At 46.3% G+C, this 24828-nt stretch overlaps 2 protein-coding genes across 2 annotated transcripts; both read right to left on the bottom strand.

Moving 5' to 3' along the window:
• Positions 1-872: 872 nt before the first annotated feature.
• LOC149284178 (guanylin-like) lies at positions 873-3200 on the bottom strand. Its single transcript, XM_089497109.1, has 3 exons — positions 3126-3200; positions 1242-1416; positions 873-940 (listed from the first exon to the last, which is right to left on the bottom strand). The coding sequence occupies exons 1-3, from the start codon at positions 3198-3200 to the stop codon at positions 873-875; spliced, it is 318 nt and encodes a 105-aa protein (XP_089353235.1).
• Positions 3201-12272: 9072 nt separating this feature from the next.
• Positions 12273-24319, bottom strand: LOC149284177 (solute carrier family 2, facilitated glucose transporter member 1-like). The gene is made up of 10 exons (XM_089497050.1): positions 24302-24319; positions 16817-16909; positions 15101-15261; positions 14667-14907; positions 14415-14577; positions 14019-14206; positions 13584-13688; positions 13132-13233; positions 12699-12902; positions 12273-12476 (listed from the first exon to the last, which is right to left on the bottom strand). Exons 1-10 carry the CDS (start codon positions 24317-24319, stop codon positions 12273-12275), a joined length of 1479 nt encoding a protein of 492 aa, XP_089353176.1.
• Between the last annotated feature and the right edge of the window lie 509 nt (positions 24320-24828).

The following is a 24828-nucleotide window of genomic DNA, read 5'->3' as shown; positions in this document are numbered from 1 at the left end:
AAAACCCTCTGTTTAAACCAACTATCGCCAGCTCCGTGAGCAGCGTCTTGGGTCAGGTAAGTGCATTTACCATCATCTCTAACATAAGATTTATTAAATGCCTCCTGCAACCCCAGAAGGGGGTAATTCCCACATGAAGTCTTCTGATTGTAACGTATTACCGAGTTTAGAGTAAATTCTGTGCTTTCACACAGAAAAGTGAGAGTTTCTGGAACATTCTGGTGCCACTGACGTTATCTGCTGATATCTGCCCTGATGGGCTTTAATTAACCCTGTGAGTGCCATTCCCTGAACTATAAAACTCTCCTTGGGTTGCTGCCTTGAGCCAAGAGGGATTTCCCTATGGGAGTTTCCCGTTTTGTCCCACGCAGGGTTAATATGATGCGTGACATTAAGCTCATGTGTCTATCGTCTGTCCGTGTGATTAAACGGTTAATCTATCCATTCACTTTCTAGCGTGGTCCTCGGCCCACGTTTAATAAATTAAACTTTCTTAAAACCAATCGAATGAATGCAAAACGCAGACTGAGAAATAACGTTTATTCATCACGCAGAAGTTAAAGGATTTGTCCAACTAGATCGGGTAGCGATCTGATCTCTGTATAACTAATAATTAACTTATTATGCACAGAGCGGCCGTCGGAGGATCAGGAAAAAAGGAGTCAGACGTGTCGAGCCGCCAGGACCGTGCGTCTTCCATCGTAACATTAGAGGTGTATGAATGGCGTCTCCTTCCATGTCTTCCCAGGTTCAGAGGCTGCTTCAGTTTATTTATAGATAAGGTGGGAGCTGCTCTGTAGAGAGATCACGAAAGGCCGTCCATCACTGTCGCAGGGGGAGGAGTTATGAATGCGTCCAATAAGGGCACAGCGTTAGGAGCACCCTGGACAGGCAGGGTTGGCACACAGCTCGCATTCATCCAAGTTACTGGCAGCTTCTACTGCGTAGAAAGAAAACCAACATAAAAACATAAAAATTTATCAAAAATAAACTTGCCCTTTAATGGGTCGTATTAGGCTAATAAAAAAGTAAAGTATGGATTTTCAGCCACCAGTGCCCCTAGACTTGGCGAATTACATTACAAGGGAACTGTCTCTGCTTGAACAAAGGTGAGACCATGTCCACAGTTTCTAAGCTGATGTAAGTATGTCAGGCCCCCAAATATCCCCGGTGCTAAGAAAGCCCCTGACTGGCTGCACCAGACATTAGTAAACACGTCCTGAGTCTAGCGGCCACCATACCCAGCTTTACGAAGATGTCTGGGGCGTCCTGCTCCTCGCAGACGGGGCTGAATTCCTCGGGGAGCTTGTGGTGGCTGCAGAGGTCATGCGGAGAGACGCCGGGTTCTTCCAGATCATCGTCCATCAGCTGCTTCAGTTTTATGACGGATTCCAAGGAATATGTGAATTTCCCCACCTGAAGGAAGCGCATCAACATTTAACCCTTTGAATACATCCCCAGGAACTGAAAGACAAAGCCTGTCCATGTCCGAGGGGCTGGTAATACATTTACAAGAAAGGGTTAACCTGTGATTGAGACCGTTTGTGACATGCGTCTCGCTGTAACCCTAAACCCCCTCCAATAATCAGACACCCATCAATAGAGAGGGACTGAACCAAGACCACAGGAACCGCCAACAGTGTCCCCTGATCACACTGACCGCGGGGCCCGACGTCTGAGGGTTCTGTAAGGTTAGAAGTTTAAAAAAAGACTATATCGTTGGTTTTAGCATTAAAAATGTAATCGGAAAACTGCTGCTGGAGAGACTGTTACCTGCGCTTAGCGTGAGACGTGTAAGAATGGAAAGAGTCCTAATGTGTGAGACAGCAACCCTCATGTGTGAGCAGTTTGTCCCCACCTGTCTTACCCCGAGTCAAGAGCTACAGGCAGATCCTCAGGGAGAGTGGGGCAGGGTCTTGGGGAGAGCGGGGCAGATCCTCAGGGAGAGAGGGGGCAGATCCTCAGGGAGAGTAGGGCAGGTTCTTGGGGAGAGCGGGGCAGATCCTCAGGGAGAGTGGGGCAGGTTCTTGGGGAGAGCGGGGTAATGTCCGAGTGCAGCCTGAGTACTGTACCGGTGTTTCTCATCCTAAAGCGTCGCTTTCATCATGTGAGATAAAGTCACTGAACCCCTGGAAAGAACGACTTCCCAAAAAGTCCCACATAAAAGTTCTAATAAATAATAAATCCACAAGACCTATTTCTTAAACAGTTTGGCCACCAGAACTGGTGGATTATTGGCGATGTGTAATTTAAGGGTTAAAGTTTTAAAGGATCTCAGGCCAGCTGAAAAAGTTCTCTTTTAATCCCCAGCTTTATCTTCCAGTAGGACTGTAGCACTGTTTAGGCAATCTCTCCCTATAACGTTATTGCGTTTTACTTTAATGTCCGGGACACAGCTGTCTCCGTACCCAGGAGTCTCTTATAGCGAGCTGTCTAATTACTCTGGGTATTTTTAGCTCTCTTCTGGATATCGGAGTTGAAAGCACAAGGTCTCTTCAGCAGAGTCTATTCAGGGGCAGAAATGTTTATTTTCCCATTTAGATAATGAAATATTCTGGGATTTACCAATATTAAAAAATCTTTAACCATAAAGTTATGTTTTTTGTAATGTCAGAGCATGGGGTTCAAATATTCCACCATTCTCACAAGTTCCATTATTTGTAATTCATTTAATGTATTTTAATATAATAAATATAATATAATAAATAAAATTGAGGCTTTATGTATCTGGAGCAGAGAGTTAAAAGTGATGCAGTCACCATGGCAACCAGTAATGTGTATATTGCCCCAAGATTTCACCAATAATGACCTTCATTTTGTATTCCAATCGCAACTAAACAGCTGATAAATAAACAAATGTTTTGATATTGAAGGTTTGGTGCATCTTAAGTTTGGGTCGGTTCTCGGATCTGATTTTATAGGCAGAAACCCCCAAATCCCCAATTAAGCTGCAGGAGAGAAAATCAGAATGTGAATAAATCGGACACAAACGAGTAAAGCAGCAGGGACGCCGCCTACAGACCCCACCGAGGGTAATAAGTTTATTCCCTGAATCCCTGCCAGTTTCCTCGTCATCTCCGGTATATGGAGAATTAGCCGTTAGCTGCATTCATCATTAAACTCACCTGAACTTTCAAAGCGTCGGCTCCCGGCCCCCAGAGGAACAGAACTAAAGCCAAAGACAAGAGAAGGGTCTTCATGACGGCAGCGAGCGGCTCCTGCGAGTGCACCTTGTCCCGTCACCTGCGTGTGAGCTTTCTCGTCACTCCAGACTAACGCGTTCCTTATATACCCAGGGCTCGCCTCATCCAGCCCAGTGTGCAGGTGCTCAGCGGGAGTTTAAACTCGCGGCCCCGTTTACAGATAACCCGATACCTGCAGGGATGAGCGAGAGCGGCTGTCGGCGACCGAGTCGCCCGAGAGCGAAGCGCCTGACTTTCACTGGAGGAGCTCATCTGATGTTAGAACCTCTGTCTGGGTTTCCAACAGAAACTTTTTATTTAATGTTTTGGAAAAGGGCCGGACAGACAGACGGCTTCTTCCGCTTCCGATTGATGGAATTCAGTTTTTTTGGGGGTGTTTTTTTGGTGGATCCATTTTAAGGACTTAGTTTTTGGGGGAAACTTCCTGTATAAATAACATTTGGTAACAAATAATTTCAGGAGTCAGGTTATACATCGTGAGCCCTCAGAGACCCCGATATTCCCTATATTCTTGAAATAACTTTGGGGGGTTTGATGAATTTGCCCTGGTGGGGTGGTTGTCTGTGTTAACGCAGCAGGTCTGGTAACGACTGCTCTCTGGGTTAGTGGGTCAGGGTGGCTGATCCCCAATATCTGCCGCTAGCGTAACAAGTTTCATTATCTCAGCTGCCCTTTTTTTCCCCATATCTTTTGTTAGTGTGATTACGTTTATTGCTGATACGGCTGGAAAATAAATCACATTCAAAGGGCCGTATTACACGTGTGCGTGAGGCCGGGTCCCATTAAAGCACTCAGGGGGGGGGCGTTATTGTGAAATATCACTCTCTGGAAACGCACCAAGATGCCTAAAGGGCTGCTAAAGTGCCGCTATATAATAGCTATATGTGTGTATTTATATATTATATAATATAAAATATATAATATAATATACGTAAACACACACCCCGGGTTACAAAAGCAGAATAACGTTCTAATATTTTTGCACATACATAGGTTTGCCTTTTTTTCGGTATTTCCCCCATAATAGACAGAGGGGCCGCAGTTGGAGAACTCTTTGGTGTACAGTGATCCGGGACCCCTGTGTCCGTCCATTGACGGCACTGTTTATAGCTGGGGCAGCATTACGTGTCCCCCAATATTAGAGGAGGCATATAAAGGGGGTGGCATTCAGAGAGGTGACCAGCGGCAGAGACCTGGACTAAGCCTTTTTATTCTCCTACTGGACTCTGACCCCCTCAGCGCCAAGATAAGCTGCAGCCTTGAAAGAATGAGATAAAGACTGAAGTTTTAGAGGCTGGCTTGGTCTGATCCAGAAACACTGCCTCCTCCGAGCGCCGTGAGCACGGCAGCCAAAGGGTTAAACCCTCTGCCCTGGCTAAAGGTTCCCGGTAAGAGACAACCCAAATCCGAGACATCCTCATCATGGTGTGTTGTATGTACAATAAAGACAGACAGGTCAGGCAGAAACTCCTTTATTCCATGCTCTCTCTTCCTCTCTCTCTGCTGCCCCCTCCTAGTTGCATAACAGGACTTAAGGTAGACCATATATTAGTATTTAAGGTAGAACTTTAGAGTTTGGAAATTAACAACATTAACAGTGTCACAAATCAACATAACATTACATCACATCTTCCCCCTCAAACATTTACTCATTTAATGTGTAACAAAGTCCTCCCATATTTTAGGTTTCAATCTGCGACCGTAACTAGAGTAGGTGTCCCTTGATTCCATAGGAGTGTTCAGAGCATTCTTTCTTTCTGGAGCCGTAGAACATGCTAAACCCAGGGAGTCGGTAGTTTTATATGGTTCAGTGTTGTCCTCAGAATACGAGTCGAGCTTGTCTGTTAAGGCGGGTGTGCTGGAAGCTGCAGCATCATTTGAGGTACATGTAGCAGAACTTGAAAAGTCAGGACGTAGATGACATCTGTTTCGTCTGAGTTCCTGACCCAGCCGATTCTCGATTACATATGACCTTGGGGTTTCCAATACTCGTACTATACGTGCAGGTTCCCAAGTTTTTCCATCTACTCTGTGTCTTACAGCTTGTCCTGTGGCAAGTGGTGTCAGAGATTTGGCTGATTGGTTATAATATTGCTTTTGTTTGGAAATTATTTTGTTTCGTTGCGCAGCTACATGCTCGTGTGCAAGGTTCTGTGGCTGAAGTTTCTTTGGAGAAATGGGCACTGTAGTTCTCAGTGCTCTGCCCATAAGTAACTGTGCAGGAGAACATAAGCCCTCCAGAGGTGTTGCACGATAGTTCAGAAGACCCAAATGAACATCCTGCCCGGACGATTGTGCTTTCCTTAGAATGGATTTGGCAATGCCTACATATTTTTCAGCTAGTCCGTTAGCCTGTGGTAGATGTGGACTAACGGGACTGTGCTTGATGCCCCATTCGTGGAGAAAAGATTGAAATTCAGCGCTGGAGAATTGTGGACCATTGTCAGAGACAAGTTCTTCACATACACCATGCCTGGCTAGTATTGATTTGAAAGCCGAAATTACAGATGAGGACTTCAGATCCTTCAGTTGTACTATTTCAAAGTATTTACTGTAATAGTCAACAATAATCAGGTAGTCATTTCCTTCAGTATGAAAAATATCAGTAGCCAGTCATTGCCAAGCACGAGAAGGGATACTCCAGGGGATGAGGGGTTCTTTTGTGTTTCGTCGTTGAAATTCGTTGCAGGTTTCACAAATCTTCACAAACCTCTCAATGTCAGAGTCTATGTTAGGCCAATAAACCAATTCCCGTGCCCGTCGTTTGCACAGAGCCATGCCTAAGTGTCCTTGGTGAATTTGTTCCAAAACCACTTTCCGTTGACTTCTAGGAATGAGTATACGTTCACCCATGAAGATAATGCCCTCGTTATTTGACAATTCATGTCTCACAGGCCAGAATTCCTGTAATTCTGGTGGTAGTTTTTTGCGCTTCTCCGGCCAACCATTGCACATGACCCGGCAAAGTTTTTCTAGTTGCTTGTCCAGTAACGTTTCCTTTTGAATACTTTCCAATCTGACATCTGAGACGGGTACATTGACTAAGACTGTGTGCACTTGTTCCTCCAGATCAGGTTCATCCCGTGCGTCATGTCCTGCTGGAAACACTCTGGATAGCGTGTCTGCCATTGGGATTTCTTTCCCTGGTCTGTATTTGACAGTAAGGTCATATGGTTGCAGCTTCATTACCATTCTCTGTAGGCGTGGAGGGACTAAGTTTAGTGGTTTCAGCATGATGTGTTCTAAAGGCTTGTGGTCCGTTTCCACTAATACTGGACGCCCATAGATATATTGATGAAATTTTTCACATCCGTTGACAATGGCTAGCATTTCCTTTTCAATTTGGGCATAGTTGGATTGAGCTGCCGTAAGTGTCAGTACTGCACCCAACCCAAATTGTGATGCGTCTACTTGAAGAACAGTATCACAGTTTACATCAAAATATTTCAAGATGGGTCCGGGCTGTTTGCTTATGGTGGCCTTTATTTTCTCAAACGTTGTTTGCATATTAGCATCCCAAGACCAGCATGTATTTTTCTTCAGTAGAGTTCGTAGAGGTGCTGTTTGTTGGGCTAAACCCTGCGAAAACTTTGACAGATGATTGAAAATGCCCAGTGCTGTTTCTAGTTCTTTTCTGGAAGTTGGTGCTTGCATTTTAATGATTGCTTGTATCTTGTTTACTGATGATATGCCCAAAGTAGCTTACCTCCTCAACACCAATCTGCAGTTTGTTCGGGTTGAGCTTCATATTCTTCTCACGACATCTCTTAAGCAAAGCAATCAGGTTCTTGTCATGTTCCGCACGGTCTTTGCCATAGACCAATAAATCATCAATTATGACTTCCACACCCTGCAGGCCTGAAATTAGCTCGTGTGATTTTTTCTGGAACATTTCTTGAGCAGATGCTACACCAAAAGGTACTCTTGTAAATCTCCATCGTCCAACCGGGGAGTTAAACGTGGTGAGGCGACTGCTGTTCTCATCTAAACGTAGTTGCCAGTACCCAGACTGTGCATCTAGTACACTGAACACTGATGCCCCAACAAGTTTGTGTGCTATGTCCTCTAGAGTGGGTAGTCTGTAATGTTCTCTCATTATTACCTTGTTCAAATCACGTGGGTCAATGCATATACGGATTGCTCCTGTGTTTTTCTTTTCCACCACCACCATAGAGCTGACCCATTCAGAAGGTTCTGTGACCTTTTTGATCACTCCCAATTTTTCCATCCTTGAGAGTTCTTGTTCTACTTGGCTTTGAAGCGTTAAAGGTATTTTCCTTGGTGCATGTATAACAGGGTGTGCCCCTTCTTTGATCCGGATTTTGCATATCCCTGGAAGACATCCGAGTCCTCTGAATACATCACTGAAATCATGTTTAATGCCGTGAGCTGTAAGTATGTTTTCACCGTTGTTAACAGTCATTATAATTTTGATAAGTCCAATCTCTTGGCTCGTCCGCAGACCCAGCACAGCAGGAGCCTGTGTTTCTATTACAAACACCTGTAAGTTAGTTTCAGATCCTTTATAGGCACATTTTGTATGACAATGTCCAATAACATCCAGGACCTCTCCTCCATAACCTCTTAGCTTTGGTAGCCTTTGCGTTTCGAGTTGTAATTCCTTACTGAGGAATTTGCGATATATGTGCCCTGGCACGCAATTTACCTGAGCTCCTGTGTCAATCTTAAACTTGACAGGGATCTTAGCATCCCCTAGATGTAAGGTGACCACTGCTTCATCTGCAGAGTGTTGTGTGTTCTGCACCGATGCAAGGTATATCTGTGAGCCGTCTGTGTCATCATCTGAATGGTTGTCCAAATCATCTATATTATACACTGGTCGTGTCTGTGGCTTCCTATAGCTCATTCCATTATGACACATTTTGGCAAAGTGCCCCTTTTTTCTGCATTTATTACATATTTGGCCTCTTGCAGGGCATAACATATCTTTGTAGTGTGTGTTTCCACAATATCCACAGGTTGTTTCTGTGTTCCTAGCTCTGTTTTCTCTTTTATTCCCTCTCCAGTCAGCTTTTTCTCTTATGTGACTTCTAGATTGCTTTTCAATTGCACTGACTTGTGGTTGTGGACCTCCCAGTACCTGCAAGTCTTTTCTTGACATCTCATATGCTCTCGCAATTCTGATAGCTTTTTCAAAGGTTAATTCTTCCTCTTGCAGTAACTTTTCCTGCACTTCTTTGAACTGACTGCCCATTAATATCCTGTCTTTTATCATATCACTGCTATCATGAAATGCACAGTCTTTTGCAAGCAATTGTAACTGTGTGACCCACTCATCAACTGATTCACTGCCCCCTTGGTTCCTCTCATAGAACAGCTTTCTTTGCACTGTGGTGTTTTTTCGTGGATTACAATATGCATCAAACTTTGCAAAGAGTACCTCTGTCTTTTTCTTGTCCTCTGGAGCTATGTTTCCACCTGCACACCATGCTCTGCATACATCCCGGCCTGTTTGGCCAACACTGATGAGAAAGTATGCAGCCTTTTGTTGATCCGTCCATTGTGCTGCATCAGGGCCTGCATAAACCAGCTCTATCAGCTCCTTCCACTTTGCCCAGTTCTCTGATACATTTCCAGATTCTAAATCCAGGGGAGGAATGTTTCTTGTGCCGCTTGCCATTATTCTTTAGATACACTTCTGGTACCATGTGTTGTATGTACAATAAAGACAGACAGGTCAGGCAGAAACTCCTTTATTCCTTTATTCCTCCTTGGGCAGAGTCCTGAATTAGCAGTCAGATAACCGGTTCTACGGCTCACCCGGGGATATAAAGCAGCGGAAGGAACCGGTCAGCTCTGCGATGACCCAGACAGACGTATTTACAGAGTGATAGACGTTAGTCGATGTAACAGTGCGGCCACTAGAGGGCGCCCTACGCCTTAATAATTGATAGAAGGGGCATTAAGGAACCCGGAGATACATAATAACCCTATTAAGGAGGTAAATATATTAGGGGTTGTGTGGCGGATGAAGTCCTCGCTGCCTCCGCCGCCGTGCTGTTACCTCAATGGCCTCAAAACATTTCCACAGAATCCTACGACACAGAAGCCGAGGGGAACGATTCCCGGGGTGGAAAGCACCCGAATCTTTCCGTGACGCCAGAGGCCCGTCCTGTTTCCTGTGTAAATTAGAAAAGTGCTAAATATAGTCGTCGCGATTGAGTAAATGCTATAAATAGCCCACTCGGCACACTCCGCTCCGGCACTCGTCCTGCAACACCTTGTGTCCCTTGCCCTGACTCCCCGAACCGCATCTCCAGAAGCCACATTCGGGAAGAACTCGACAAAGTCTGAGCTTTCAGGCAACTCCGGGGCAACGCTTGGTGACAGAGAATACATATTATTTATTCTAATTATTTATTGCTGGATATGGCACTATCAAACTCCGCAGCGATGTACATATAATATCAATCCATATAATGCGGTCCTTTTCCTCAATGCGGCGGAAACGCTTGAATGTCGTTCTCCTCCGACTCAAGTCCCTTCTTCAGCTCAATGTTTAAAAAACAAAAACATAACACACCAGGATTTTTTTTTGTTATTTTTTTTTTTATTATTTTGAGATCTTTGTGTTACAAACGCACAATAAATAAAAAAAAAGACTACATAATGACAGTAAATGCACTGAAAGTGGATCACGAGCCGTGATATATACCCTGTAACAGCACAGACGTAGACACACAAGGACGCCGCCGGGGGCCGCCGCCGCCGGGGATCCGACATCGACACGGTTCTAGACCCTAAACTGAAAACCCCGGCGTCTTCTCTGCAGGAAACCTGATTTATTTGGGTTTTTGGATAGAAATCGAAAATGGCTTTTTTGCTTTCAAGAATTTTTTTCTCTTATAAAGCAACATGTGCTTTAAAACGTCGTCCCCACGCCATACGAGGAACACTTATGAAATGTAATAAATAAATGTGTAACGTCGGCCGACGACGAGCCGACGTTACACACAAAACGCGTCCGATGGCTGACACGCCACTAAAATTTACTCCTTTCACTTTAAAAAACACAATGACTCTAGTCTCACGTTCGGTACGTTGATTACAGCAAGAACCCGTTCATATAACAGACAATTACAGACAGGGAAGGGATGTCGGCCGACGCAGGGCGGCCATCTTTAATATGGCAGCGACATAGGAAGCCAGCAAATACCTTCAGAGATTTATACTGTAAAAACCGCTATTTGTTAATCATTTGCACACGACGAACTCTTAAAGTAAACCCGACCCATTCACTCAGACTCAGTGCAGTGAGTACAGTCCTAGCGTGACGTAAAAAAACCCAGGACAATTCATTATTATAATTACATCTGGAAACCGACCTAATGTGCAAATAAAACATCGTGAACGCTATAAATATTTACAGTACGTCAATGATTTCAGGCATTCTACGAGTCACTCCACCGACAAAAAATAGATATATTTATACACACAACCGGTCAAAAGTATGGGGTCGCCTGTTTTTTTTTTTGTTTTTGTTTTTTTTTTTTTGGAAAAGCAGATTTTAAATGGAGTAGATCAGAAATCCAGCGCAGACGGGGTTAATGTTGTAAACGACTATTGTAGCTGGAAACAGCTGATTTTTAATGGAATCTCTTCATAGGCGTACAGAGGCCCTTTATCACTCCCATCACTCCCGTGTTTGAACACCTTGTGTCCATTAACACAAGTCTAAAAGGTTAATTGATCACTAGAACACCTTTTTGCAATAAATGTTACAGCTAGAAATGTCCTTGTTTTCCATGACAACAGACGAGTGACCCCAAACTTTTAAACAATAGTGTATATATCTATAAATATATATATATATATATAAATACATTGAACTATACACAGAATGCAGGAAATGTGTCTAGGGGGGGGGGCTGGAGAGGCAGGGAATGAGTTAAAAATGTCAGTTGTCTCAGACGCAAGTGATCAGCGGCTGTACCCCAAATAACGGCCACTGATGTCTAGAAAGCAAAGCGGGTCTTACGTTTTCCACGGGGCCGGTTTGGGCAGCGTCAGGACTGTCACTAATGTCAGTGCTGTCGGTACGTTGGGTCTTCGCGCATGTATCTTGTAGCTACCGACTTATCATATGCTCCGGGGTCACAACCCTTCAGATCCCCCCAGGCCGTGCTATCAGTGCCATGTGACGTCTCCCCACTGCCCAGCAGAGCACCCCCAAAATTAAAGCGACCATAATCTTTATCAGATTTTGAGACAGACAGTGCCTCCTGCCCCATCTGTACCAGGCAAAGATTCAGGAAATCTGGAATGCCAAAAACACCAAAGGAAACCGTTTCTTTGTGTTAAAAACGCATCCCCAACAATAATTGAAAGTTTCAGTAAAATGTAACTGCGCCGATGCCCGGAATACGCGAAGGTGATTTACCCCAAGAGCCGGTGTTTATTGGGTTTTATTGTTCCCTGGTTACTGATTACCCGGCAAGGACCCGCACTGACCGTTACTCCGCAGGGTGGACCTGCCCCACCGTGGCTGCCATGGTCATTCTGCCTGCTGCTCGCGGGTCTCCCTTCCACCACGTGTCCCGATCCACAAATACTACGGTATGTTAGGAGACTGCGATGGGATTTTAAACAAATGGCTCCTGAGAAGTATTTGGATCCAGGTCAGCACACCCTGAACATGAGCGCTAATTCTAAAATCAGCTGTTTAAAATAGGAGCCCCTAAATATATATATATGTATACGAGTGCATACAGACATCCGTAAAATAATTAAAAGGGGAGCTTTGCAGAATTTCCTTCACCTTCGGCTCCGTACAGGAGAGGAGAGCTGCGGCAGACAGATCAGCGGGGATTTTCGCATGGGTTTGAAATGCAGAGAATGACACAGTCTGAAAGTGGCAATGGCTGGCCTACCAGCCGAGACAGAAAGTAGGTGGAGGTCCAAAAAAAACCACTAGCGGCGGCGGCGGCTTCCCCCTCCAAGTCCTTCTGCACCTCCCAGACACGCTGCCGACCCTCCGCGGGTCTGAGTGCAGGTACAGAACGATGAGGAGGTGCGGCAGGGAAGGGCGAGAGGTAGCAGAGCAAAACGTTAAACTTGAGAGTCTGCCCCGAGACTGCGGAATTCCTCCGGGGAAGACTGTTTGTCCGGCTGGCTTTCATTACCCTGCCGGAAATCTGAGGCAATCTCATCGAAGGTACGGCCTTTGGTTTCAGGCACCTTGAAGAAGGTGAAGATGAAGAAGATGATGAGCAGCACCGTAAATATGATGAAGACGTAGGCACCACAGAGTTGCTGGAAAGGAACAAAAAAATTGGATTAACGGTTCATCCTACGAAACTCAGAATGGTGGGACGGTAGGGTATCTCTCTCGTCGTCATTTAAAGGATGCCTTACAACAGCCAAGACATTCGTAACAAACCCTAAGTTATAGACAGCAATGTGAAGAAAAATGATAAAACCACAAGGAACGAGAGGTGTCTGCCCCGTGGCCTATGGGTGCGGAGGGACACCTACCTCCACATACTGGAAGCCCATTCCCACTATGAAGTTTGCTGTCCAGTTGGAAAGTCCAGCAACAGCGATGGCCGCAGGTCGAGGACCCTGACTAAAGAGCTCGGCGACGATGAACCAAGGAATCGGTCCGGGTCCAATCTCGAAAAAGGCCACAAAGCCGAAGATTGCAACGATGCTGAGGTAGGACATGCCGTTAACACGATCCTAGCAGAGAGAAATTATAATATTTATGTACATATAACGTGTGTATATAACGTGTGTAATACAGAAAGCAGATAACTAGAGCGTGATGTCACACGGGTTCCTCATCTCCGAGACATATAAATATGAGATAACGCGGTGTCGGTTTGGTCTGAGGCCGACCGAGATATCTTCTAGTTTAACATTTAATGTATTTAAGGTTTCTGTATACAAAGTAACATTTTTTACTCACCAAAAGAGCCAGGGCGATGGTCATCAGTACGGCACAGCCGGCCATACCAGCCAAGCCCGTGAGATGCAGGGTGCGGCGGCCGGCGCGTTCCACCACAAACAACTGCAAGACAAACGGCCTTCATTACATCCGGGCCTCATCCATATCGCAACAGGACCTACCTACGCCTTAACATACGGGTCCTTCCAAACACTTCCACAAGCCTATGGGGTCATACAGCACCTCCTGCGATGCGGTACGATACGTAACAGGACATAAGCCGTGCGTCAGGACAGAAAGGAGAGGTGCAGAGGGCCGCTGAAACGGACCTACAGCTTTCTCAGTCACTGATGTAAAGTTTTCCGTGTGACTAAATGAGTGTTTTTCTAGTTTCCCTCGGACTATAGACAAACCAGGTACAGTTCCTGATGACCAGAGGGTTAAGGCAATCATAGAGAGCGCGGTCTACTCACCGACACGACTGTAAATGCCGTGTTCACGATCCCAGCGCCAATGGTCGCGTAGATTGGCTGCGGAACTTGAGCCTTTTGGAATATCATAGTGGAGTAATAGAAAACCTGAGGGGGGAAAAACACAGAAAGCTTGCTAAAAAATTCTAAAAACACAGGGCACAAAATCTGAGAATGGCTCAGGACTGCGGCTCAGGACTGCGGCTCAGGACTGCGGCTCAGGACTCTGTATTTACCAGCGGTAAAGCAAGTGGAGTCTCAGGTGAAGAGGAGCCGCTGCTGCCTGCTTTACTGCGCATCCGGAAATAACAGCCGGGGGATTTTTAAACAATACTTTCCGTAACCCAAATATTATTCCAAAAAAAAAAAAACTTTACCTAAACACAACCAAATATATGAAATGAAAGAGAAGTCCTCATTGTCACCTCGAGCACTCACCGCATTGATTCCAGAAAGCTGCTGGGAAAGCTGCAGGATAATGGCGATGAAGATCGGCTGGCGGTATAACGGCGACCGGAACAGTTCCAGAATAGTCACTTTCTTTTCCCGCATCATCTGCCTACTTTCCTCCTTCATTTCCTGCAGGTCAGCGCTTACATCCGTGGTGCCGCGAAGCTTCTTCAGAACTGAAATGTTTAAGGGGTAACAGTCAGGACAGAGTCTGGGGGGCCAGTAAATCAGGGTTTAGGGGGCAATTATGGCAGATTAGACTGCTTCGCTGGTCAGATAACTCTGACTCCACAAACCACACTTTGGGCTTTCAGGACAATTTGGCCACCATGCTGTCCAGAATATGAAAGCGACACCAAATCTTGTTCTAGAGTTACAACTCACCACTTTTGGCCTTGTCTTCCTCATTGCGGTTGATGAGCAGGAAGCGAGGACTCTCTGGACAGAACGGGAGGACCACACACTGGATCAGCGCTGGGATGAAAATGCAGCCCAACAGCAGGGGCCACAGTGTGGCGTTACCCATGATCGGCTCGAGGCCAAAGATCTGTGGGGACAAAAAAAATGGTAGAACCATAAAGCATACAAATGCCCAAACTTCATGGAAGAGGGAGCCATATTGCAGCTACTCCATACCTGGGCTATAAGAATCCCGACTACCACACCCAGCTGGTGTAGGGTCCCCAGAGCTCCTCTGAGAGCTGTAGGTGCCACCTCGCCAACGTACATGGGCACAAATCCAGTGGTGAGACCACAGTAAAGGCCAATGATGAAACGGCCAGCGATCAGCATCTCAAATGATAAAGCCATCTTGGAGAAGCCCATCAATATAGCAGCAATGAAGGCAAATACGTTGGCCATTAACATGGAATTACGCCTACGGTCATAGAAAAATGAAGGTCAGAGGAATATTCTAGGAAACCTTATTAAGAGAAGAAAAATATATCCACCTAAAAGGACAGCGAAAACCTATCCTATTCAGTTAAACTCTGTTGGCTCGGACGCTATGACCCATGACTTGACCCCAACCTTGCACCCACCACTACTTTCCAAGGGCTGCCTCTGCTCACCTGCCAAGCCGATTCACAAACAGTCCTACGGAAAACGAACCAATCATGCCGCCCACGGAGAAAATGGCCACGGACAAAGACCACAGCGAGGTGAGCGTGTTAGATTCGATGGGCACATTGTACCGGGAAATCCAGGTTTCATTGTAAAATTTTTCAATCACCTACAGGGAGCAAGAAGAGGAAAATAACGTGAATGGCAGGTAGAAAAGAAACTTCCCCCCCTTTATTCACTAAACATTTGACTGCTTGTGCTTGCAGGACACGTTGGTGCCTCGTCCACCCCCTGGCTGGTAATTCAGTCCATCAGCCACCAGGTGTCAGTGTGCACTCGTCTTCCTGCGAGTTTTGTTGCCCTAGTTGAGTCACGAGGCTGATGTCAGACTAACCTGACCAGTTAATAGGCAATCGCATGTCATGTGATCCACGCCGGTGTGAACGAGTTCAGACCGCCAGGTGGAAATTCCACTGACGTGCTGACAAAACACACCGCAGAGGGTGTGTGAGAGCAGAGCGCTGTGATTGGCTGATGCCAGCCGCGTGCGAAGCTCCCGCTGAGCCTGGCGACCTCAGAGCTCCTTTTTACTGTAAAAGTCAATCAGTCTCTTCTCTGATGTACAGAGTGACCTTTATTTCAAAAATATATACTTAAAACATATTCTGCACCCGATATTAGTCTCCGCTCCAATGTCTGCGCTGTGTGTGTCAATGAACCATTTCTAATAGACCGTCCTCCTCTGCGGATCTAATTCTAGTAAAGGCCTCGGTTGGGAAGGTTGGAATAACTCACGTACGTGAATCTGTGCGTTCCTTGGCCCCTCTTGCCCTTTGAAGGAGCAGAGTGGGGCCCGGAAGAAGCATTCAGAGTCACCGCGCAGGATACCCGCGTAATATCGCTTTTCCGTGAGGAGACCCAGCTCGCCCCGCTCCGCTTATTGAGTGGCCAGGAACAGAGCCCCTGTTATCACCCAATCAGCGCCGAGCTAGATAGTTAAGGGGTTAAACCGAGCTGATCACTCTGACTCAGCTGTATCTCGGCCAAAAGGGTTAACAGGAAGCCTTCATTTGGAAGAATTAAAAGCCGGATCAGGTCTCGCCCGACAGGTTAATCTTCCTAACGAGATCTGCTATTTTAGACAGGGCTTTGTGCGCGAAACGCGTCTTTGTGTTCTCTTCTGGAACACGATTGGCCGGTAGGTCGGTTCCTGTGCTGCTCCAACTCTCACTGCAATCAGCCATCCATCCAGAGCTGGCTGCCCCCCTTTAAAAACGGAACTGGATAAAATCCCCCGCAGGGGGTAGAATCATTATAACAATGAATGAGACTCCCTGCGTCCCTCCTCCGCCTGAGTGTCCACTCCGTATCCCCGCGTGGCCAGGAACGTGTCTGACCGCTCACACTTATCACACGCAGATCATAGCGGGTTTGGGGAGGGGTACTTAACAGTAAAATGACCTTGCTACCCTCTATGGCGGAGACATACTGTGGGGCTGAGGTAAAATCACTGCTGCTCCCCATTGCGCCATATTTAAATCGGGGCATCTGGTTACACAACTAATGGGGTATCATTAAATCAGCGTCGTGAACCCCCTAACGCATTGATATCTCACATACTATGTTAGTGGTGAGTACACGCTTAACACCTTCATGCAGGTTACACGTAACCCCCGAGACTCCTCAACGGATACGTGTCATCTGAGTGAGTGAAGGGTTCTTACCTCCTGTGGTGCGTTGATCACCCCTGTATTGTATCCAAACTGTAGAGAACCCATGACTGCAACTCCCACCGCGACCATCAGCCGGAGCGTCATCTGCGGAGAAAACAGAGTTCACACTGGGTCAGGATAATACAGTAACAGAGGGGGTAACAGAGTGGGTTCTCGTGGGCGAGGGGGTAACAGAGTGGGTTCTGCAGGGTGAGGGGGTAACAGAGTGAGTTCTGCAGGGCGAGGGGGTAACAGAGTGAGTTCTGCGGGGGCGAGGGGGTAACAGAGTGGGTCCTGCAGGGCGAGGGGGTAACAGAGTGGGTTCTGCAGGGGCGAGGGGGTAACAGAGTGCGTTCTGCGGGGTGAGGGGGTAACAGAGTGAGTTCTGCGGCGGCGAGGGGGTAACAGAGTGGGTCCTGCAGGGCGAGGGGGTAACAGAGTGGGTTCTGCAGGGGCGAGGGGGTAACAGAGTGAGTTCTGCGGGGCGAGGGGGTAACACAGCGAGTTCTGCGGGGCGAGGGGGTAACAGAGTGGGTTCTGCGGGGTCGAGGGGAGGTAAAAGATGGGGTCGTAGGCCTGGTATTCACATGTTCCCTGTACCCGGGGCCATTAGGCTGATGTCTCAGATAATCGTTATTGCCATTACACGAAAGGTTTAGAAATATAATAAATGACATTAATGGAATCAATAAGCGTGAACCCAGCCCCCGAGTTGTCGGCTAAGCCCAGGGTTCTGTGATAAAACTGCCTTTGTGCTCCGGCGCCTGCCGTATCTGGCCCATGGGCCGCAGGTAGCAGCACAATCGGCGGTCTGTTCGGCTGAAAGTAACGTCTGTTCTGAGCTCCCCGGACGCATCAATGCTTCGATTCTCTCCAGAAACCGAGTGAACCCGGCTGAGAAAAATCGCTTTACGTTAAGCCGCTTTCAGACTCCCCTGGGAAGATTAAGAGACACACTGCGGCTTTAACATCACCATGCGCGATTTACCCCCCAGCCAAATGCTGGGGCCACACTAGGTACAGCCATCAACCACAGAGAGCCCTCTGCTCCTATACAGCAAGTAAAGGGTTAAACAGTGCTGTAACCCCCAAACGTTCAACTGGGGAGGACCCTCTGTGTCCCCCTAGGGCCAAAATCTCTACAGGAGGGGAAATAACATTGTCACCAAGATCAGTATGCGTGAATTCCAGTCCAGTTTTCTCCAATACATGGCAGCGAAACCAGCCTTGGATTTACCCAAACTGGGAATAATGCCCCATTCCGTGCTTCCTGCATTTAACAAACCCGGAGGATTAAGGGCAGATTAGGGAATCTCGGAGAGCTCATCGTAGGGTTTAGCGGCCGTTTGGTAAGCGATATTAATGTGGGGCCGGCCGGCCTGTAAACACGAAGCCTCCTGAACGGTGCTGGAAAAGGAAAAACTACGCAAAATCCCTTTGGATTTATGTTTCTGTCTTTTCTGTTTATATTCGGGAGCATCTCGGCGGTTCCTGCACAGAATAAGAAGTCATGAGAATGTGCAGTCGGTGGGCGCAGGGATTGTCGTAACTTTTTAGGCCTTTTCCGGGATTGATAAAATATACATTTTTGACCCCGGTGACAGCCCACGTGAGACCCAATGGGCAGCGAGTACCACTAGGACACCTGCATCCAAGGATGTTTTCTGGATCAGGATTGAGCTCCGGCCGGCGGTTTGATGGTCCGCCTGGCGGTTGGTAACGAGGTGCTTTGTACACATCATGCAGTCGGCCAGAAGTCCCGTCACGGGCTGATTTACCGGCACCTGTAATCACGATGTGCGTCCAGTAAGACATGGCAAGGATCAACTGGCAGTGCAGGCTACAGGTTCTTTATTACCCCGGCCCTGGCGAGCAGCGCCCCCTGCACCTCTTTAGCAGGGGTAGGTATTAAAGGGACAGTTGGGGAGATCAAAGATCGGAACAGACTCACGGCGTACCCAGATGGTGTCATTAATGTATAAATACAGGGGCGGGCTGTAAATTATTAAAAGAATGTTTCCATGGTGACAATTATGCAAATCACCCCCTGGCTTCTTTTCCTGTTGTCTGGAAACATGAAATGATCTGTGAAATGACCTGGATACAAGAGGCTGTGGCACCGGGAGCCCTGCTCGTCTCGTTTCTACCCCGTTATGCCTGCGTGTCACACATATACCCCTATGATGTCATATCCTGGCACACACTTTTAGCAGCACATGGTAATGGTGGGGCACACGGGAAAACCACCAGTTAGAGGGCCCTTGACACATGCACTCAGGACTGCCTATGGGACCCCCTGAATAAGGGCAACGGTGTTACAGCTGGTCCGGATCACACGCAGAGCCGGCATCTGGAAATATTTTACATTCTGTGACTCCTAATCACGTAACATCAACTACCATGAAACCCACAGAGGGAGAAATGACGCAAATCTCCCCATCCCCCCTTAACGAATTCCGGGAGGCTCGTCTCGCCTGGGCCAATGAGCTCCCAGCTCGCCTCACACCCACCCCCACATAGGCTGCGAGTCACCTTTCACCCACAAAACTGCCGGTGACATCAGCCGGCCCATCCCGGCAAACTCGCAACACTGTAACACAACACACCGGGCATGTACACACGCGGGACGAGCTCCGCAGACTCTCATCTCATTGGTTAGCTTTGAGGTTCTATCCGCATGTTACATGTTAACCATTTCAACAACCTGTGCAGCCGGCTAATACCCCAACCTCCTCTATCTAAAAGCCCCTCGCCCCAGCCCCCCCTGGCTTCTCGGATGCTGCCTGACTGGTGATTGATTGAAGATGGAAATCTCTTGTGTAAAGGTCAGCCTCTTGACCTGTCACCCCCCTTGCCCCCTGCACAGCTGCCTCTTGCCGGCTCAGGGCCCTTCCTTATTTGCGGAGGATGAAGTAACCCCCAATGGTTGCCACCCTAACCCCCGCCCCACATTGTGTGTTCCTGTCTCACTCGGATGTACCAACCACTGATTTATATGGATTCGGAACTGGGTTTAAATGCCCTGTTGGGGTTACTCCGGACATTAGCCCCGAGCAGGCAGGATACCGGCCGTGAGAAACTGTCCGTCATCTTCCTGTCGGGTCTTTGGGAAAGTGACGACCTTTCAGTTACAAGTTCATCCCAACATTCCCTGCGGACAGTGACGCATAACTTGGGATCTCACCGGGCGCAGGATCTCTGAGGCCAACCGGGCCACGGAGAGAACCTAAGCCTTAAAAACTCATAACCAAGATGCCTGGTGCTGGAAGCCAGGACACACAGCAGTCACTGGATTTTTCCACCGTCTCAGACGCGGCGGGATAATATTTACATTTACAGACATACGCAGTGTGACAGCCGCCGGAGAGACATCCTGGGAATCTGACAGTCACCAGGATGTGCTTGAACGCGAGAACTTCACGAACGCCTGTCTCAGTATTTACCAACACGTAAACGTCACGGACACGCCATACTAACACACGCGGGATATAAAGTACCGGCGCCCCCCCCCCCAAATCAATAAACCAAGATCACTGAGACCCCCACGCGGCTCTTATTAAACATTACCCCTCCGTACCGCGCAGGCTCAGAGAGCCCAGAATATGGACGTCCCGGAGTTCTGCAGAGGGGTATCTATAGATTAAACGACGAGATCTCCACCTCTCGGCAATGAATCCATAAAGTAACACAACCTGGAAGGTGCGCTCCCCGCTACAGAAATAGCCCAGAGTGACGGCTCACAAAGAGACGTTAATTATAGAAGTGTCACAAACGTGACGAGCCACAACCGGCCTATATATAACCCGAAAATGAAGAGCAGCATTAACTCCTTCCCTGCTGCACGAAGATCAATGACCTATTGATCCTGTAACCTTCCCGTAATCCAGTTGCCTGGAAACGTGCTCTCTTTACTCATAAAGAAGGCCAGTGATTTCTTTATTGGGCTACTGAATCCAAGACAACTCACACAACCGCCGTGTTAGGGCGTGTTAGAAAAAGGCGAGAAAAGCAGGGCGCTGCGGACTGCATGATGCAACAAGCGTGTCCTGCCCCAACGTTTCCCCGTCCGGGGTTATGCAAACAGCGCTAGGCGTGTTGATGCAAATAAAACATGTTCAGGAATCTTTCGCTGACGTGAGCTGCTCGAGATTGTACAGTTCCACGGAATTTGATGGTGCTATATAAACCAATAAATAATAATAGTATAATACGTGCTATACATTATATATATATATATATATATATACATACACACACACTATACAAAATACTATACATTATATATATTTATATATAATACTAATATATACTATACATTATAAATACTAATATACACTATACATATATATATATATATATAATACTAATATACACTATACATATATATATACACTATACATATATATATATATATATATATATATATATATATATAAAACACTTTCAAAAAGATGGTCAGCACGCTAGGTCTTTAAATTGACAATTTCATTTTATTCAAAGTCAAGTCGACGTTTCAGTCATTACTGACTTTCATATGTCCTGATGAAAGTCAGTAATGACTGAAACGTCGACTTGACTTTGAATAAAATGAAATTGTCAATTTAAAGACCTAGAGTGCTGACCATCTTTTTGAAAGTGTTTTATATGGAAACTGCTGGTTACTAGCACCGGGCTTGGAATATTTGGAATGGTGTGCAATGGACTCTGTGAGTAAATATATATATATATATATATATATATATATATAAAATACTAATATACACTATACATATATATACATAATACTAATATACACTATACATATATATATAATACTAATCTACACTATACATATATATATATAATACTAATATACACTATATATATATATATATATATATATATATATATACATATATATATATATAATACTAATATACACTATACATATATATATATATAATACTAATATACACTATACATATATATATATAATACTAATATACACTATACATTATATATATATATAATACTAATATACACTATACATATATATAATACTAATATACACTATACATATATATATAAAATACTAATATACACTATACACATATATATATATAATACTAATATACACTATACATATATATAATACTAATATACACTATACATATATATATATATAATACTAATATACAATATACATATATATATCTATATATATAATACTAATATACACTATACATATATATATAATACTAATATACAATATACATATATATATCTATATATATAATACTAATATACACTATACATATATATATATATATATAATACTAATATACACTATACATATATATATATAATACTAATATACACTATACATATATATATATATATAAAATACTAATATACACTATACATATATATATATAATACTAATATACACTATACATATATATATATATATAATACTAATATACACTATACATATATATATATATATAATACTAATATACACTATACATATATATATATATATATAATACTAATATACACTATACATATATATATATAATACTAATATACACTATACATATATATATATAATACTAATATACACTATACATATATATATATATATATATATATATATATATATATATATATATATATATATATATATATATATATATATATATATTTATATATATGTATAGTGTGGCGAAGAAGGGGGCCGAGGCAGAGCTTTGGGGTAAGAAGGCGAAGGGGGGCGAGGCAGAGCTTTGGGGTAAGAAGGCGAAGGGGGGGAGGCAGAGCTTTGGGGTAAGAAGGCGAAGGGGGGCGAGGCAGAGCTTTGGGGTAAGAAGGCGAAGGGGGGCGAGGCAGAGCTTTGGGGTAAGAAGGCGAAGGGGGGCGAGACAGAGCTTTGGGGTAACAAGGCGAAGGGGAGCGAGGCAGAGCTTTGGGGTAACAAGGCGAAGGGGAGCGAGGCAGAGCTTTGGGGTAAGAAGGCGAAGGGGGGCGAGGCAGAGCTTTGGGGTAAGAAGGCGAAGGGGAGCGAGGCAGAGCTTTGGGGTAAGAAGGCGAAGTGGGGCGAGGCAGAGCTTTGGGGTAAGAAGGCGAAGGGGGGCGAGGCAGAGCTTTGGAGTAAGAAGGCGAAAGGGGGGGAGGCAGAGCTTTGGGGTAAGAAGGCGAAGTGGGGCGAGGCAGAGCTTTGGGGTAAGAAGGCGAAGTGGGGCGAGGCAGAGCTTTGGGGTAAGAAGGCGAAGGGGGGGCGAGGCAGAGCTTTGGGATAAGAAGGCGAAAGGGGGGCGAGGCAGAGCTTTGGGGTAAGAAGGCGAAAGGGGGGCGAGGCAGAACTTTGGAGTAAGAAGGCGAAAGGGGGGCGAGGCAGAGCTTTGGAGTAAGAAGGCGAAGGGGGCGAGGCAGAGCTTTGGGGTAAGAAGGCGAAGGGGGGCGAGGCAGAGCTTTGGGGTAAGAAGGCGAAGGGGGGCGAGGCAGAGCTTTGGGGTAAGAAGGCGAAGGGGGGTAAGGCAGAGCTTTGGGGAAAGAAGGTGAAGGGGGGGCGAGGCAGAGCTTTGGGGAAAGAAGGTGAAGGGGTAAGGCAGGGCAGTTGTGGCCCCTGCGACCCCCGTCTGCTGATAACACAATGTTTTTATCCCAAGGCCACACGATGCTCGTTATCACTTCCCCGGCACACGATGTCCAGGCATCCCAAACACCCAAGAGCTCCTGGCCAAGGGCACGGCCCCTGTGTGGGTCGAGCGGCTCCCCCGGGGCAGGCTGTCCTTGTGATGATATTGTACAGGTCTCATGCAGGAAGATTACACAACCGAGCGCACCGGTGGCACAGAGCCAGATACCCGGCCGGGTCGGGAGAGGCTCCCGCTCGCCATGAAACTACATTTCTAGAACAGAGCCAGCGTGGGGGGGAGGAGAGGAGCAAACTCCGCACTCTTGCCACCCGCACAAACAGCAGTTCCCTGGGTACACACAAGCGACTGATCACATTCCATCTGAAGGAGAGACCTCCGAGGCCCTGAAAGCTTATACCACTTTATCTTTTTCTGTGTTGGTCCAAGAAAACGTATCACTTTGACTTAAGACTCCATCTTCTCTCGGGCTAATCCGGCTCTATCCACTTATACTCAGCAGAGCAGTCCAACCCAGTGGGATCCTGCTGTAAGAAGAGCTCGGCCGGCCCCGTATAATGAATAGTATAATTAGTGCTCTGGCCACATATTGAGTATAGTTTAAACCAGTGGCTTTTTTGAACCATACATTATGCAGGGGCCCCCTCTGGCAGGAGAAGCTTCTCCTGCCAGCCCCACTCCGGAAGAAACCCCACCAAATAAAGTCACATCTGGGGTTATAAACATGTAACATATGAATGCCTGGTTAGGGGGTCCCATGGATTACAACATAGTCCCCTATCCATACCGCTGTATGGGGGCTGATGGGGGTCCCTGTCTCAGTGTAGGGGTGTCTAGGTGCAGTTGGGGGTCATGCCCTTACCTTGCCTCCCGGCTCCATGTCGAATAGAGTGCTGCTCTTTGGCTCAGATCCCGGACGCTCCCACACAGTCCCCTGTAATATCACGGTCTCGTTCTGATGTCACTGCCAATCTCTTATGTCACTCAGTGCTGTCTCTTAGCTGCTCTCGGAGCGATCTGCCAGCAGCAACACTCCAAAGATGCTTTATTGAGATGTGCGCCCTCTCCTGATTGGCTGAATGGAGGGTGTGTGTGTGAGCACCTCCCACTCTGCTACGCTTTCAGAGGCACTGCTACACACACACTGCTACACACACGCGCTCACACACTGCTACACACACACTGCTACACACACACGCTCACATACACGCTCACACACTGCTACACACACACGCTGCTACACACACGCTCACACACTGCTACACACACGCTGCTACATACACACTGCTACACACACTGCTACACACACGCTGCTACATACACACTGCTACACACACGCGCTCACATACACACTCACACACTGCTACACACACACTGCCACACACGCGC

The sequence above is a fragment of the Sceloporus occidentalis genome, unplaced genomic scaffold (assembly GCF_023333645.1).
Source record: "Sceloporus occidentalis isolate IW3139 unplaced genomic scaffold, rSceOcc1.0.p SCAF_98, whole genome shotgun sequence".
NCBI classification, from domain to species: domain Eukaryota; kingdom Metazoa; phylum Chordata; class Lepidosauria; order Squamata; family Phrynosomatidae; genus Sceloporus; species Sceloporus occidentalis.
This window is presented reverse-complemented; position numbering and strand designations above follow the sequence as displayed.

Bases quoted from the DNA above. Each gene is read 5' to 3' on its own strand.
- LOC149284178 (XM_089497109.1), bottom strand. From the start codon at position 3,200: ATGAAGACCCTTCTCTTGTCTTTGGCTTTAGTTCTGTTCCTCTGGGGG. The intron at 1,417-3,125 runs GTGAGTTTAATG...CGCTTCCTTCAG, and splicing joins CCGACGCTTTGAAAGTTCAG to GTGGGGAAATTCACATATTC. The intron at 941-1,241 runs GTATGGTGGCCG...CTTTCTACGCAG, and splicing joins AGACATCTTCGTAAAGCTGG to TAGAAGCTGCCAGTAACTTG.
- LOC149284177 (XM_089497050.1), bottom strand. The intron at 14,578-14,666 runs GTATGGAGTAGC...TTGTCCCCACAG, and splicing joins TCGGGATTCTTATAGCCCAG to ATCTTTGGCCTCGAGCCGAT. The intron at 13,234-13,583 runs GTGAGTAGACCG...TTTGTCTTGCAG, and splicing joins CGGCATTTACAGTCGTGTCG to TTGTTTGTGGTGGAACGCGC.